Genomic DNA, 15470 nt, shown 5'->3' with positions numbered 1-15470 from the left:
TTGATAAAAGCAGGTTATTGGATACATAGGTTGTCAAGCCTCCTTTAGCTCTGCCATGCGCAGAGTTCACTGCTGGAGTATGGAGTGTTATGGACCCGTTGATATGAACTGGGTCCTCTGACCATGTTTCTTGGAAACAAATAAGTTCTTGCTGGTATATAAAATTTTGCCACAAAGGGTTATCAATTTTAGATTTAATTCCAGCAATATTCCAAGAAAATATATTACAAAACAAGGTGTTACTCGCAGGACAAATAGGAAGATCCAAGGTAGGATCTAAAGTGAGATCTGTCCTCAAAGGAGATAAACCATTCCCTCTCGTGTCTTCGGTATAATCAGCCGGCATTTCATCCCCACTCAATATACCATCGGTTCCAGAGCACGAGCTAACTATACTGATTTCACCATTAATAGTAACCAGGGGGTCAGGAAGCGGGATAGTGGCCGATGCAGATATCCCAGTGCTAGGTGGAACACTGGTTTGCTGTCAATCATTATTATCCAGACCACTGAGAATATCATATCGGTTAGAAATTGGGACAGCAAATCTCCCTTCCTCAAGGTACCCCTGGTTAGGGAATAAAGGACGAAAACCTCGCATCCTTTCCTGCCATGGAGAAGAGTAAAAATAAGCAAGTGGGACAATATTTACGTGATCAGTAAGAAGTTGGCCAGAATAACACCTCCCCAAGATATCATTAACCAGAGGTGGTGACCGGAATGAGAGTATCACACAATCCCCTCTGAATGTTTTGGTAGATGAACCAATCCAACCAACTCTTCTGGCCATCTTAAAATTGGAGAATAATGCACCGTTTGACCCAAATTTAACTGATAAGAAATATAGGGCTTTATTTCTCAGGTTTGACCAATGCTCTTGAACGTTAAGGGGAAGGGCAGGGACATTAACTAACACCACAGTATATGGTAGAGCTTCTGGGGGCAAATTTATGGTAGGGAGCCTGGGTGTCGGAATAGAAACGGCCTCCCTAGCATCAACAGCTACCCCTAAAACAGATGGAAAATTGTTTTGCACAGATGAAGAAGGTCCCAATACCTGTTGTCCCATCGTATTGGAAACTTCCAATCTGACAGGAGCCTGCTGTACACAAATTTCGTCCGGCTGTGGAATAATAGAAGGGTTACCTTTCACCACGGGCAGCTGATCGAGAGATACAAGGTCATTTGGCCGCTTCGGAGGTAATTCTGCCTTAGTTAATCCCTCCATATGGGTAATCCTACCTTCAATATTTGACAATTTCACCATAATGGGTTCCACAAAAGACATTATCAAATTCTCCATTTTCGCCCAGAAACCTTCCCCCATTAGTGGGTCACTAGTATTAGTAGTATGGGGGATAACTAATGTGTTGTTAGTGACCTTTTTCACTTTTTCTGTAGGTTTACTAGTAGTGTTACGTGATTTAAGGGGACCCTTCCCCTTTGTGTTAGTCAGAGATTTCCCTTCCTTGGTGCAATGATTTTGCTTCCGTTTCGCTTTTAACCCCCCAGTTGTCATACGTGACGAGTCATTATTAATAGTCTGTTCACAACCAGAAATTAAAATAGGGCTTGTAGGTGGTACTACTCCCACATCAGCCGTAGAGTTCTCAAAAGAATGGTCAGAAAGTTGTTCGCTAAGAAAAATAGCAGGGGACAAAGATAACCTGGATTCCGCGGGAATGAGCTCTGGTTGTGCCAGCGGAAGGGATTTTGAATTGTCCCCCGATATTTGCAAGGAGCGAACTTCAGGGAGCCCAATAAAAGATGGAATTAATAACAGCTCCTGTAGATTAGATGTTAACAGCGAGACGTTATTAGTGGAAAGAGGAGGAAGCGTACCAGCAGGAAGCGACAAGCGCCTCTCGGTACTTTCAATGGCTGAGTAAACTACCCCAATAGTCTTTTGCAGCATCCGGTCGATAGCAGTCAGACTGGGAATGGAGGTATGAACATTACTATTAGATTGCGGGACATTATGTGCAGGGGCAGGTTTGGACTTGCCCATATTTTGTGACAACAATGGAAACGTTACAAATAGGACAGAAGCTGTAACATAAAAATAGACCAAGTCCTCAAAGTCACTTACTAGTCACAGCTAGGCACACGATTTCAAAGGTCCGACCAAGTGGTGTGGCCCTGCCCTGCCACCTCCTGCCCCGGACGGCCACAGACGGCCCGTCCTTTGCCCGGGCTTAGCCCGGCGCCGCCCGCGCGCGTCCCGCGACGCGGGGGGGAGCCGTTTGAATTTAGCGCCTCCGGTCGCGGAAGTGCTGATGGGTGGGGGCGGTGTTGTCTGGAATCCTGGGAGGCGTAGTCCTGTACTCCCAACGTGTGGCGGCCAAACCAGCACCAGCAGCAGCAGCGGCGGCGGGAAAAGGAAGAATGCGTCCGCCCCAACACGGAGAGAAAAGCGTCTGCTCCCGCGATGTGCAGGTAAGGAGCCTCTCTGTCTCACTGCCAGTCACCCAGGGTTCGCCAAAGTTTCCCGCTCCACCTTGGGAGCCGTTTGAATTTAGCGCCTCCGGTCGCGGAAGTGCTGACGGGTGGGGGTGGTGTCGTCTGGAATCCTGGGAGGCGTAGTCCTGTACTCCCAACGTGTGGCGGCCAAACCAGCAGCAGCAGCGGCGGCGGGAAAAGGAAGAATGCGTCCGCCCCAACACGGAGAGAAAAGCGTCTGCTCCCGCGATGTGCAGGTAAGGAGCCTCTCTGTCTCTCTGCCAGTCACCCAGGGTTCGCCAAAGTTTCCCGCTCCACCGAGGGAGCCGTTTGAATTTAGCGCCTTCGGTCGCGGAAGTGCTGACGGGTGGGGGCGGTGTCGTCTGGAATCCTGGGAGGCGTAGTCCTGTACTCCCAACGTGTGGCGGCCAAACCAGCAGCAGCAGCGGTGGCGGGAAAAGGAAGAATGCGTCCGCCCCAACACGGAGAGAAAAGCGTCTGCTCCCGCGATGTGCAGGTAAGGAGCCTCTCTGTCTCTCTGCCAGTCACCCAGGGTTCGCCAAAGTTTCCCCTCAACTCAAAATAGAAAGAGTATACTGCAGGTTTAGCAGGCAAGGTACTCCGTTGAGTTTGTATTTGAGTACCCTGTCCACCAATTTCTAACTCGGGCCCCTACACTATTCGCCCACCAATAATGAACGTTCCCTTGCAGATTTATTCTTCGCAAATCACTCAGTCCTCGTAAATAAGTTAACTGCATGACTGAAAATGTTAGTCATCGGCTTAGAAGCCTAGGACTTTATTCAGAGTCTGATGGGTGGGATACTCTGTTAAAAACTTGGCAGATATTCCAGCAAAGAGGTAGTCCAAGACATGGTAATCCTGATATCAGAATAAGAGAATGCAATCCTCTCTTGTATCCTTAAAACCCATTGTGCCCTTCTCAAAGCTTCCTTTGAAGCAGTTCATCTGATAGCAGGCATTGTCCTCTTTAACACATTGCCCTTTTCTTGCTCTCTTTGAACCGACTTACCTTTTGAGGGGCTGTCCACATATAAAATTGACTGTTTAGTACATAAACTCCCACATTCAAGTCAATCATGTTACCTGGAAAAGAAGCTGAAGCTCTCAGACGACTCTTGCTAACTTTGCAACTTGTCAAACTAGCAACTGAAAGGATCGTCTGCAACAAAAAACAACCTTAAAGTAGCTTTTCTCGGGCTTTGCTCCAAAACTCTGGAATTCTGTTTCACTTCCTATCCACACCACTACCTCACTTCCAGCATTATAAAAAAAACTAAAACAACCCCTTTTCACTCTACTCTCCCTTCCTTCGTCGACAACGTGGCAAGACTGCTTCTGGTAAATATGAGTTTCTTCAATGAGTGTTTTTATGCACACCTCAGTTTTATTATTTTTTTATTATTTATAAGAACTGTGTTGCTCACAGGCCTTGTTCGTGTGATACATTAACAATAAATAAAATAAATAAAGATAGTGACTCCGCACTGACCAGCTGCTGAAGGGCCAGTGAGGTATAATGTCTGCGTTACTGGGCATTGCCTGAAGGTTTGAGAAGGTGGAACAGTTTGTCAGTGTGAAGTCAATAATTATAGAGAGAATGTATTTCTTTCAAAGCCATGTGTTTTACATCTATAAGCCTGGCTCCATGCGTTTGCTTAATGTTACCTAGTAGTATCAGATGCCCTCCTTTTTTCTAGTGGTTTCAGCAAAAGACCCCACTGATCTGACTTCTTCCGTAGGAAATGCACATTTTAACCCTCTCTCCGCGGCATTTGTAATACCAAGCAGTGCTCGACCTCACTGAGCCCAGAATACCCGTTGCAGTTGTTGACTTGATTAACATAGATTCAGGTTGTTTTGGTGACTTTCAGTTTCCTTTCTATTAATAGTTGCTTTGTTTGTCCTGATGAAGTGCAAGTTGAGAGAAGAAACGTGTTGAAACCAGAGGACTTGACTGTTAGTCGATTCAATCTAAATACGCGACCCCACTAATAATTCTTACTTTTTCATTATGATGTGAAAGAGAAACATATGAACAGCAGCTTCTGTATTATGGTCTTTCAAAAAGGGTGATATCTGTAGCTTGCACAGTCACAAAAGGTCAAGCACTCGCCCATGCATATGTGTAGAGGCCATAAACAGAACAGCATATCAAGGATCACAAGAATTTATGCATACCCTCTGCATGATTTAGGATCTAAACCTCACACAACAATAAACCATTAAAACGCGTGTTAAGCTGAAGACCATATTCTGTTCATGTGCCCATGCTTTATAGCGATAGTCTTGTACTGTTTAAGGTGTACCCTGACCTGTGTTTGTGTCTGACACTATAGTCTGTGTGAGGGATCCATAGCGAGGCTGAGACGCACCACCTCCTCAGTAGAATGCAGTTGGCATGCCTGCTGAGGGCCTTCATGCTGGTGCGCCTCTCATTAGTAAATCAAAGGCACACTACAAAGGCAGGTCCCTGTTGTGAGGGGTCCATAAGTGAAGATGAGACACTCCACTTCTAAATGGTGTCTTTGGTGGGCCACTGTCACCAACTCCTCCATAAAATATAGTTAGCCTGTCTGTTGATTGCTTACGTGCTTGTGCACCTGTGTCTTAAGTATGTCACGGGCACACTGTGAAGGCATGCCTTATTTGAATAAAACCAGAACCCCAAGTTAGTGCACCCTCAAAATTCGAGTGGACGTCGGCAGGGAATCGAAGCAACATTAACTGCAGAAAGATTAGCACAAGTGTCTGTACTACCCACGATGCACTCGGGTACCAAGGGCATATTGCGCTCCAGGCTCACCTTGGTAATGGACCACAAATATTTCAGCTTACTTGCACTACAGAGGAGCTAAGAAAAGGACTCCTCTCAAAGTGAGAACACCTCTCCGTCATGCTTTGGGCAGAAAAAGGTTTTTGAGAAGACTAAACTAAATGTACTATTTATGGGCCAGCAGCTTATTGTCAGTGTCACTTGCAATCTGAGGTAAAACTGATTTTCATTTCAATATTTTTGTGTTCACCGTTAGGGAAAAAGTGGAATCCGACTTATTATTCCTTGGTTTATTGATTTTGGAAAACCGGCTGAAACCAGAGACCCAGCCTGTCCTGAAGGAGCTGAGGGTTGCCAACCTGCGGACTGTGATGATCACGGGTATTGTTGTTAATGTTATTATGTATGTATTTATATAGCATTGTATGTCTGTATTTATGTATGTAAGTCCATGTGTGTATATATGTATGTATTTTTGTATATGTGTATATATGTGCATGTCTATATATGTGTGTATGCATGTATGTATGTATGTATATAATGTGGTCTTTGTATGGTCAAAAAGGCAGTATATAACTGGACACTCAACAAGTGATGGGAGTGATAGCTGTTATTGATTTTTTTATTTTTTTATTTTTTTTATTTATTTCACTGTGAACTAGTGTTTTCTACAGGGGTGTGTCTTTAACTCTGAAATTATTCTTTGTGCTATTATTTTTATCATCATCACTGGTATTATTTGCAGTAGTAGTTGTAGTAACTAGCATTACCAATAGTATCAGAAGTAGTAATTTAAAGGAGTAGGAGTATAATAGTACTATTAATGTTAATATTCTCATGACAGCTACCATTGCTCCTATTAGCTTTTTAAAATTGTATTCCATTGTTTACTATTTTTTTACCAGCGTTGTTGTTGTTCCTTTTTCTGTTACTGATGGTGTATATTTTTTGTAACTGTTACTTTTCTGCTTAGTAGATGGAAACAAGTCAACAGTGTAAATATTTTACTGATGCTACAGCCCAGTGAGGTCAACAATAGTTAGATCGGAGTACAGCTTGCTGGTCATTACATTTCAACACTGGCCTCATTCTGTTATTCAGAAGTAAGATGCAGTTTGAACAGGAATTTGTACTTTGTAACAATAAGATGGGGGAATGGTGTAGGTGGAAATGATGGTGGGGAAATGACGCAGCGGGAGAGGGGGCAGTGGAGATGACAGCCAGACGTCTCAGATGACATCACTGATAGTGTGCTCTACACATGCGAGCTTAAGGCTCTGTAATGTCTGCTCTCTTACTCCTTGATACTGATGTCACATAGTGCCAGGAATAGATGGGATTTCATCAGAATGTGTATTATGGGATATATGTGGTCACCTGTTAGACAAAGAGTTTCACCCGTAAACATCCATATTGAAAATACCACTGCAACTCTCAATAGACACTCCTCGAGGAAGTGGGCACTAAATACCCTTCAGTGGATACACAAAGACCTCTCACTTTCCCTCTCTCTTTTTCTCTCTGTCTCTCTCTCTGTTCCTCTCTCTCTTTCTCGCTCTGTTTACCTCTCTCGTATGCTGTTTTTTTCTCTCTTGTTTTCTCCGACCCTCTTTGTCTTTCCGTCGCTCTCTTTTCGTCTCTTGGTTGTTGTCTCTATCTCATGCTCTGTCTTCACCGCTCTCTCTTTCTCGATCTCTCTTGATGCATATCTTCAATATTGTCTACAATTTTTGTATATTTCATCAAGTCATGGATACACATTTATTTTTCTAAATTACATAATAAGTATGATAATTGTTAAATGTTCTGACTATTCCTTGGGAACAACCTATGTTCTAAAGAGAATAATAATACTAAATATCCTTACTTTTTATATACATTATAATTTTAAGAAATACCCCATTATAAATTTTAATTGAATTGTGTACAATAGACAGGTTGACTGGAATTACGCAATTTTGCAGCTGCGGTGTTTTCCACAAAAATGCCACATAATTCATTGTCTCCTGCATAATCTGTAGATGTAAGCAAAAAATAATATTTTCTAGAACAGATGGGTCAAAAGTTACTAAAAACGTGGCAACACGTGATGTAGAGCAGAGGAAGGCCCTTTTCAAAGTTTGACTGGTCACTTTTCTATTGCTTACTTCTGCATTTAGGTGTCAAAGTTATAATAATGATGTGAATCCTTTGCCCAGAAAGTGTTAATGTGTAAAAATGCCAAAATATTGAGATAATACTGACTGAGAGTGCAGTATAATTTTCCTTTTCTCCCGACATAATTTAGTTAACCCAGCAGCATAATCTGATTTTGGCATAATTTCAGTGACCTTCACTATAGATGATGTAAAATATTTAATGTTTATTCATGGATTAGGAGACAACATTCAGACAGCTACTACAGTTGCAAAGAAATGTGGCATGATTCCGAAGCGCAGCCGGGTAATTCTTGTTGAAGCACGTGCCCCAGAAGGATCCACCCCGGCGTTGGTATCCTGGCAACCTATCGAATACCCTGAGCAGGCTGAAGATGATGACACAGATGTGAGTAGTGTTGAACGTGTTTACAAACCGGAAATGCCTCCAAGCACAGTGTTCATTTATGTAACCAGTCCTCTTTAGGGAAACCTCTGAGATCATTTTGAAGTGATTCCTTTGTTTTAAAAATATTTCACAATTAGATTTTTACCAATATAATCACATTGTCTAGATGCGCGAACATGAATGTTTGTTGCGAAACCATGAGTTTTCTAGAGAGCGGTGCAGTGCATGGAACTTTACTTATTTATATCTCTCTAAAGAATGATGATCTTCTGCAAAAGGTCATTTTTCACAGTCCTCATATTTTCCAAAACCATTGAAGCTTAAGTAGACAGTAGCTTAACATGGGTCACATACTAGGATGTATGTGTGCTGGTTAAAGGAAGATCTTTTGAATCTAGCATCGAAACAACCAAATTCTTTCTTAAAGTATTGGCCCATTTTACTTTTGTAGAAAGGATTCAATCAAATGATCTGACAAACACGTCTGTTCCACTATAGAACAAAGATAGAAACTGGAACAATTTTACTTCAAGAGTTTCAAAATTAAAGGGTACAATAGTCTGCATCACTGCTGGCACATCTCATGTTTTTAATGTTGTTCATAAAGCCCATATAGTGGCTAAGGTTTCCTGGTGTTTACACACTCACAGGAACTTCTATAGCTATGAGTATATACACTTAGGGAGACTCCTCAGTTGTGCCAGAGATCTCCACAGGGTAAAGTATAGAGAAAAATAAAAGTTTATTAAACTAAAAAAAAATTATTTCTGAAAAATAATGATGTAAATTAATTTTCTATATTTTAAGTATAAACTAAATTCAAAAATACTACAGTGCTAATACATTTTGAATTACACGTTTAGCTATAGCAAATACCAAATACAATTAGATTGTTTATCTGAAGTTTAAACTAAAAAATAAATTCCCACATTTTTAAAACAAAATTCTGCAGCAATAATTAAGAGTGATGTATACAACTTTAAAAAAGCAATATAAATATTTTTTGATAATGTATTTTTACATTACATTTTTAATTCAAAAAAGGTTTATAATATACTTTAAAATTAATATGCACTATTTTTATAAATTATTTTTAACATTAAATGATAACTTTAAATATTAATCTTTGTTAAATAATTTAATGTAATTTAAGATCAATTTTTTTTTTTTTTTTTAGGTTGCTACTTTCATTATTTTCTATGGAGCTATGGAGGATTGTGTACTACCTTAGTTAAGCCATATGTTCTGCTAGACTTGTTACTGTTTTTTGTAGTACCTTATGCTTATAAATTAAGCTCCACACTCTATTTGAGTAACTTTACACTCCGATTTTGTAAATAGCAAAAAGTAGTAAAGTTACTGAAAAGTTTAACAGTAAATTATACATGGAAGTATACCCACACGTGTAAGTTACCTTGTGAATAGCCCTGAGAGTGTTTATTTAACATTTTTAATGCAGAATTATATCATTTGTCTCATAGAGACTTGGTAGTCGGGGGTAAGCCATTATTTGAAGGGTTTGCACAAATATATTCCCAAGTATTTAATAAAAGAGTTTAATAGACCTATTAGCCACAAAGCTAGCCAGAATCGTCAAACAACTACACACAAAATGTGATTGGATACAGGAATGTAACGTTGACTTGTTTATCAATTCTGCATCAATTGGGAGTATGATTATTGTGAATGTATATGTGATTCTAGTTCAGAAATATTTCAATAATAATAAACAGAGTTTTTTTTTTAATGAAGACCTGCGTAATATATGTACAATGTCTCCAAATACACTGACATTGATAATGAGGGATTTTAATGTACGTCTGAGGACTATGGAGGAACGTCTGTGTAATTTTGATCGATTAATACCTTCCATTATTTTGACAAATGTATTCCTAAATTGTATTAGATCCTAGGCAGCTGGTAAAATGCAAAAAGGAGTAGACTATTGGGGTTGTATGTTCCTGCATGTACGTTATAAATCCGATATTCCTGCAGCCCAAACCTTTACTCAGGACAATCAAAACTGTCCTATTGATTACCTCTTTATCGAAGGGTGACATTCTGGGCTTATCACTGACTTTTAGGTAGTTAATATAAAAAGCTAATGATTCTCCCTTTGAGAGCATTTTTAAATTTGAAAATAAACTTAGAGAAAAAATGTTATCTCTCAAAGTGGAATGATTAACAACTCGTATTAATGGCTAACAGTTAGCTCTACCCCCTCAGATACAGGGTTCAATGGATTTAAAGAACTCAGTAATAAATTAAATGAATGCTATTGATTGGTACAACAGATTAATAAAGACAATTGTTAATTGTTTGAATGTCATTTTGAAAAGAAAGAAATATCTTCATAATGGATTTATATATCCAAAAAGGAATGTGGTTTGGTTAGATGCAAATGGGGTCTTATTACGACTTCGGCAGTAGTTGACTGTTGTACCTGCGGTTTCAGTTCTAACACCACGAGCTTGGCGGTCTGACCACCGTAATATGAGTTGTTCAGATTGCATTTGGGAAGACCGTGGCTGAACTGCTGACAACGCCAGCACACAGCCGGGGTCGCAGTCGGGGAAAAGCAGTTGGTGGGGCGGTACTGGGGAGTTTCACTGCTGTCCGTATTATGTGTTGGCTTTTCCATGAGCTGATTGTGTCGGTGAGACCTCCAGCTTCAAGTCGGCAGTAACGAAGGATACCAAGCCCTAAGGGGGTAACGTGACTCGAGCGGCTGGGCACCCAAAGGCTTTTGTGTAAAGCGACCATACAACACACACCCCCTCTGAAGCAGGGAACGCACACAATAAGGGACGCCACACTGTAGGGTTTATGTAACAACTCAAGTTTATCTACGCAGTTATACGTCAATACAGTTCATTATATGTAAATGCAATTCATTAGATGTAAACGCAGTTCATTATATAGGTTAGCATCTGTTGCACCAATCATACATAACGGTGCTGTAGGCAGTACCTGGTGACCTCAGGGCCATATTCACCAGCAATTCCCTCTGAGGCCCTAGGCCACCTTAACATCCGCTGTACGGACTGGGAATCGTAGCGCCACCCCTGGGGTCTAGTGGAGGCTCAGGGCCGACTTCGCGGACTTCCCGCCCCTCTGGTACCCGCGCTACTCACAATAATTGCACCGTGAATCCTGGTGAGCGCGCCTGCGAACATAGCGTTACTCGTAATACTTGAGCATCGAACACTTCAGAGCAAAGCCTACCAACACAGCGTTACTCGTAATAACGGGGCATTGAACACTTCAGAGCAAAGCCTACCAACACAGCGTTACTCACAATAATTGAGCATTGAACACTTTAGAGCAAAGCCTGCGAACGTAGCGTTACTCGTAATAAATGAGCATTGGACACTTCAGAGAAAAGCTTACCAACACAGCGTTACTCGTAATAATTGAGCATTGAACACTTCAGAGCAAAGCCTGCGAACGAAGCGTTACTCGTAATAAATGAGCATTGGACACTTCAGAGCAAAGCTTACCAACACAGCGTTACTCGTAATAATTGAGCATCGAACACTTTAGAGCAAAGCCTGCAAACGTAGCGTTACTCGTAATAAATGAGCATTGGACACTTCAGAGAAAAGCTTACCAACACAGCGTTACTCGTAATAATTGAGCATTGAACACTTCAGAGCAAAGCCTCCGAACATAGCGCTACTCGTACTAATCAAGCTTCAAATACTTCTGTGCAGTTCGTGGGGCACAACGCTGCTCGACAGTCTCGGAGGAGAGGGGCAATCCCTCGGCGGGGTGTCAGTCTTGGGTGAGCGGGGGGGAACTCCCACGGAGGGGGAATCCGGGTGTCAGGGTGCGGTGCCGCTCCCGGTCTGAAGGGGGCGCACCGGGTCCATCCCAAGCCTCCCGGCTTACCTCGATCTCGACACCTGGAGACGTCCGACTCAGCTCCGTACTCCACAGTAGGTCCTTCCGCGACGGGGCAGGCCACGGCCTTACACACCTCTGCATGCAACTGCCACGGCAGCAACGGGGCCCCGGGCTTCTCCGCGGGCCACGCTGGGGGTGATGATGCACAATTCAGGCTTTTGGGCCGCAGCGGTGAGCGCGATCTGGTCCCCGCACACCAGGGGGGGGGGTGGGGTCAAATTAAGCGGGAGAGCTCCGCGCTCAACGGGGGTTGATGCAGGGGATCCCAGGTCAGGGAGCGCAGGGGTCTCAGCGCTGGTACCTGGATGATCCCCAACCGTTCCGCAATCAGCTTTAGCGTAAAGTTTCAGTGTTCAGGTTTGATATGAAGTCTCAGCATTCAGGTTCAGCATGCAGTCGTGACATGAGGTCTCAGCTTTCAGGGGTGACCTGAAGTCCTGATGGCGCAGATATTTCCGGCGCCCTTGGGGGGGTTCTGTTCCTGGGGGGTAGGGATTGAGTTGGCGACTAGGTCCTTCCTAGTCAGGTAGGCAGAGGGTCCCTGGGTCCTCCTTCTACTGGGCAGGATCAGTGGGCTTTACAGGATCCCTCACTCACTTAAGAGGCAGCACCTAAATCCTGTCACTCTCAGAGGCATAAGTCCCTGGCTAGGCCCTACCACCTAAAACTCCTGCGTGGATTCTCCAGCTCTGCTCTACCCCACTGGCCAACTGACTAGAAAAAGTTCCCTCCCTCTGTTAAGTATCCCTAGGTCAGGTGACCTCTATCCAAGGCGGCAAAAGTAAAAACCACACCTCCCTTCTAGAAGGTTCCAGCACATTCCAGGAGCTTCCCCATTCTACCTATGGGACAAAAAAGGCGGACTGGTGTCGCAACATTGTTGTGGGGTCCCAGCCAGCTCCTGGCAGCTAGGGTGCTACTAATGAAGATCACTCCGCAGTAGCAGGGGCCTGTGGCAGCCATCTTGGGAGAAGGGAGCACCTGCAACTTAACACTGATTGGCAATGAAAAGGCGCCCGGAGACCTAAGTCCAACATAAAAATGAGGGTGGAAAAAATGAGGCACGATCAAAAATAGATGGGGAGACCACCCTAGGGCTGACAGGTCCAACACGCGTCCCCCCCAGCCAAAAGAGGGGAGAGCTACCCAACCTCTAGGGAGTTCTCATCGCTAAGGCGGAAAAACCTGGAGATACCATCAGCATTGGCGTGGTCAACTCCGGGCCGATGGTCCATCCCCTGTAGGGAAATGGACCACCTCAACAACCTGGGGTTTTCGCCTCTCATCTGCATGAGCCAGCGAAGGGGGCGGTGGTCAGTCTGGATTAGGAAGTGAGTTCCAAAGAGATATGGCCTCAACTTCTTCAGAGCCCAGACCACCGCGAAGGCTTCTCTCTCAATGGTGCTCCATCGCCATTCCCGAGGGAGGAGTCTTCTGGAGATGAAGGCCACAGGTTGATCTTGGCCCTCGGTGTTGAGTTGCGAGAGCACCGCACCTATGCCGTGCTCTGAGGCGTCTGTCTGTACAATGAATTCCTTACTGAAATCTGGAGTTGCGAGTCCTGGAGCGGTACACATCGCATGTTTCAGCGTGTCAAATGCCTCTTGGCAAGCAGCTGTCCATATAACCTTGCGAGGTTGCTTCTTCGAGGTTAATTCTGTCAAGGGGGTTACGATGTTACCATATCCCTTGACGAACCGGCGGTAATACCCAGTGAGGCCGAGGAAAGCTCGGACCTCTGTTTGGGTCTTGGGGGGCACCCAAGCCAAGAGGGTTTCTATTTTGGCCTGGAGGGGTTGCACCTTACCTCCGCCCACCAGGTGTCCCAGGTACACGACAGATCCCTGTCCAATCTGGCACTTGCTGGCTTTAATGGTTAGGCCAGCGCGTTGTAGCGCCTACAATACCTCCTGGAGGTGCTGCAGATGGTCCTCCCAGGTGCTGCTGAAGACAGCTATGTCATCCAGGTATGCCGCTGAGAAGGACTCCAGACCAGATAGTACCTCATTCACTAACCGCTGGAATGTGGCCGGAGCATTTTTGAGCCCAAAGGGCATCACTCGGAGCTGAAAGTGGCCCTCAGGGGTGGAGAATGCTGTCTTCTCCCTTGCTCCATCGGCCCTGGCAATCTGCCAATATCCGGATGTTAGATCAATGGTGCTGAGGTACCGGGCTGCTCCCAGCCGGTCCACCAGCTCGTCCGCTCGTGGGATGGGGTGAGCATCTGTCTTCGTGACAGAGTTCAACCCCCTGTAGTCCACACAAAACCGAAGTTCCGGTGTGGTACCCGGTGGGGCCGCTTTCGGCACCAACACCAGCGGACTAGCCGACGGGCTGCTGGAAGGTTCTATCACCCCCAGCTCCAACATCTTGGCTACCTCACGCTGGATGCTATTCTTCACTCGGTCAGAGAGCCGGTAAGACTTGTTCTTCACCGGGGGGCTGTCCCCTGTGTCCACATCATGGGTACACAGATGAGTGATTCCAGGCGTGAGGGAGAACAATGAGGCGAACTGTCCCAGGACATGGCGGCAGTCCCTCTGTTGCTCTGGGGTCAAGGATGGGGAAAGGACTACACCTTTTACCGAGCCATCCTTCTCCTGTACCACTAGAAGGTCAGGAAGAGCTTCACTCTCTTCCTCTTCGCTCCCATCCATCACCATAAGGAGAGCAAGCTCTGATCGCTCATGGTGCGGCTTCAGGCGGTTGACGTGGAATACCCTCAGGGGCTGTCGGGGGGTCTTTAGATCCACTACGTATGTGGTCTGGCCTCGTCGCTCCACAATGTCATATGGACCAGTCCACCGGTCCTGGAGGGCACAAAGCTCCCCAGGTTCCATGACCCACACCTTCTGTCCAACGTCCAACTCGACCATCCGAGCGTTGCAGTCGTACCACTCCTTCATAACGGTCTGGCTAGCCTCTAGATTCTCTGAGGCCGCCTTTCACAGCCTGGCCATCTGGCTGCGGAACGCCAGCATGTAGCTGACAATGTCACGGGGAAGCTTCTGCGAAGTCTTCTCCCACCCCTCTTTCACTAAACTGAGGGGACCCCTAACGGGATGGCCATAGAGCAACTCCAACGGGCTGAACCCGACTCCCTTCTGCGGTACCTCCCGGTAGGAGAACAACAAGCAGGGGAGGAGGACGTCCCATTTACGCCTCAAGCCCTCTGGTAGGCTTCGGATCATTCCCTTCAAGGTTTTGTTGAAGCGCTCTACGAGCCCGTTAGTCTGGGGGTGGTAAGGAGTGGAGAACCGGTAGGTCACTCCACACTCCTTCCACATGGCCTGCATATAGGCCGACATGAAGTTCGTGCCTCTGTCCGACACCACGACCCTAGGGGAATCCCACTCGGGTAAAAATCCCCAACAGTGCCCGCGCCACCACCGGTGCATTGATGGTCCTCAGAGGACTAGCCTCTGGGTACCGAGTGGCATTGTCCACCAAGACCAGAATGAAACCGGTGTCCCGCTGCGGTCGGAGGGTCCAATGGCCTAACAATGTCTATGCCGACCCTCTCAAAAGGGGTCCCGACCACCGGGAGCGGTTCCAAAGGGACCTTAAATTCAGTCCCAGTCTTGCCACTTGCCTGACAAGACTTACAGGTCTTACAAAGGTGTCTGAGGCAGTCCTCATCCTGGGCCAATAAAAATGTGGGACCAACCGCGCAAAGGTTTTGTCCTGGCCCAGATGTCCGGCTAAGGGTATCTTGTGCGCTAACTCCAGCAGGAAGGCCCGGTAACATTGGGGGACCACTATGGCCCTCGAAGATCCATGTACC

The 15470-nt window shown here is 45.2% G+C and overlaps 1 protein-coding gene across 1 annotated transcript in view; it reads left to right on the top strand.

The window, feature by feature from the left end:
• LOC146788631 (putative cation-transporting ATPase 13A4) overlaps positions 1–15470 on the top strand; it is a 404095-nt gene that overhangs the window by 271291 nt on the left and 117334 nt on the right. The window contains exons 18-19 of the mRNA XM_085635803.1: positions 5493–5617; positions 7614–7780. Of these exons, the coding sequence (XP_085491929.1) occupies positions 5493–5617; positions 7614–7780 (292 nt within the window). The remainder of the gene's footprint in view (positions 1–5492; positions 5618–7613; positions 7781–15470) is intronic.

This window comes from Triturus cristatus, chromosome 11 (assembly GCF_964204655.1).
Source record: "Triturus cristatus chromosome 11, aTriCri1.1, whole genome shotgun sequence".
Taxonomy (NCBI): Eukaryota; Metazoa; Chordata; class Amphibia; order Caudata; family Salamandridae; genus Triturus; species Triturus cristatus.
Note: the sequence above shows the minus strand (reverse complement) of the source record. Positions and strands in the feature narration are given on the sequence as shown.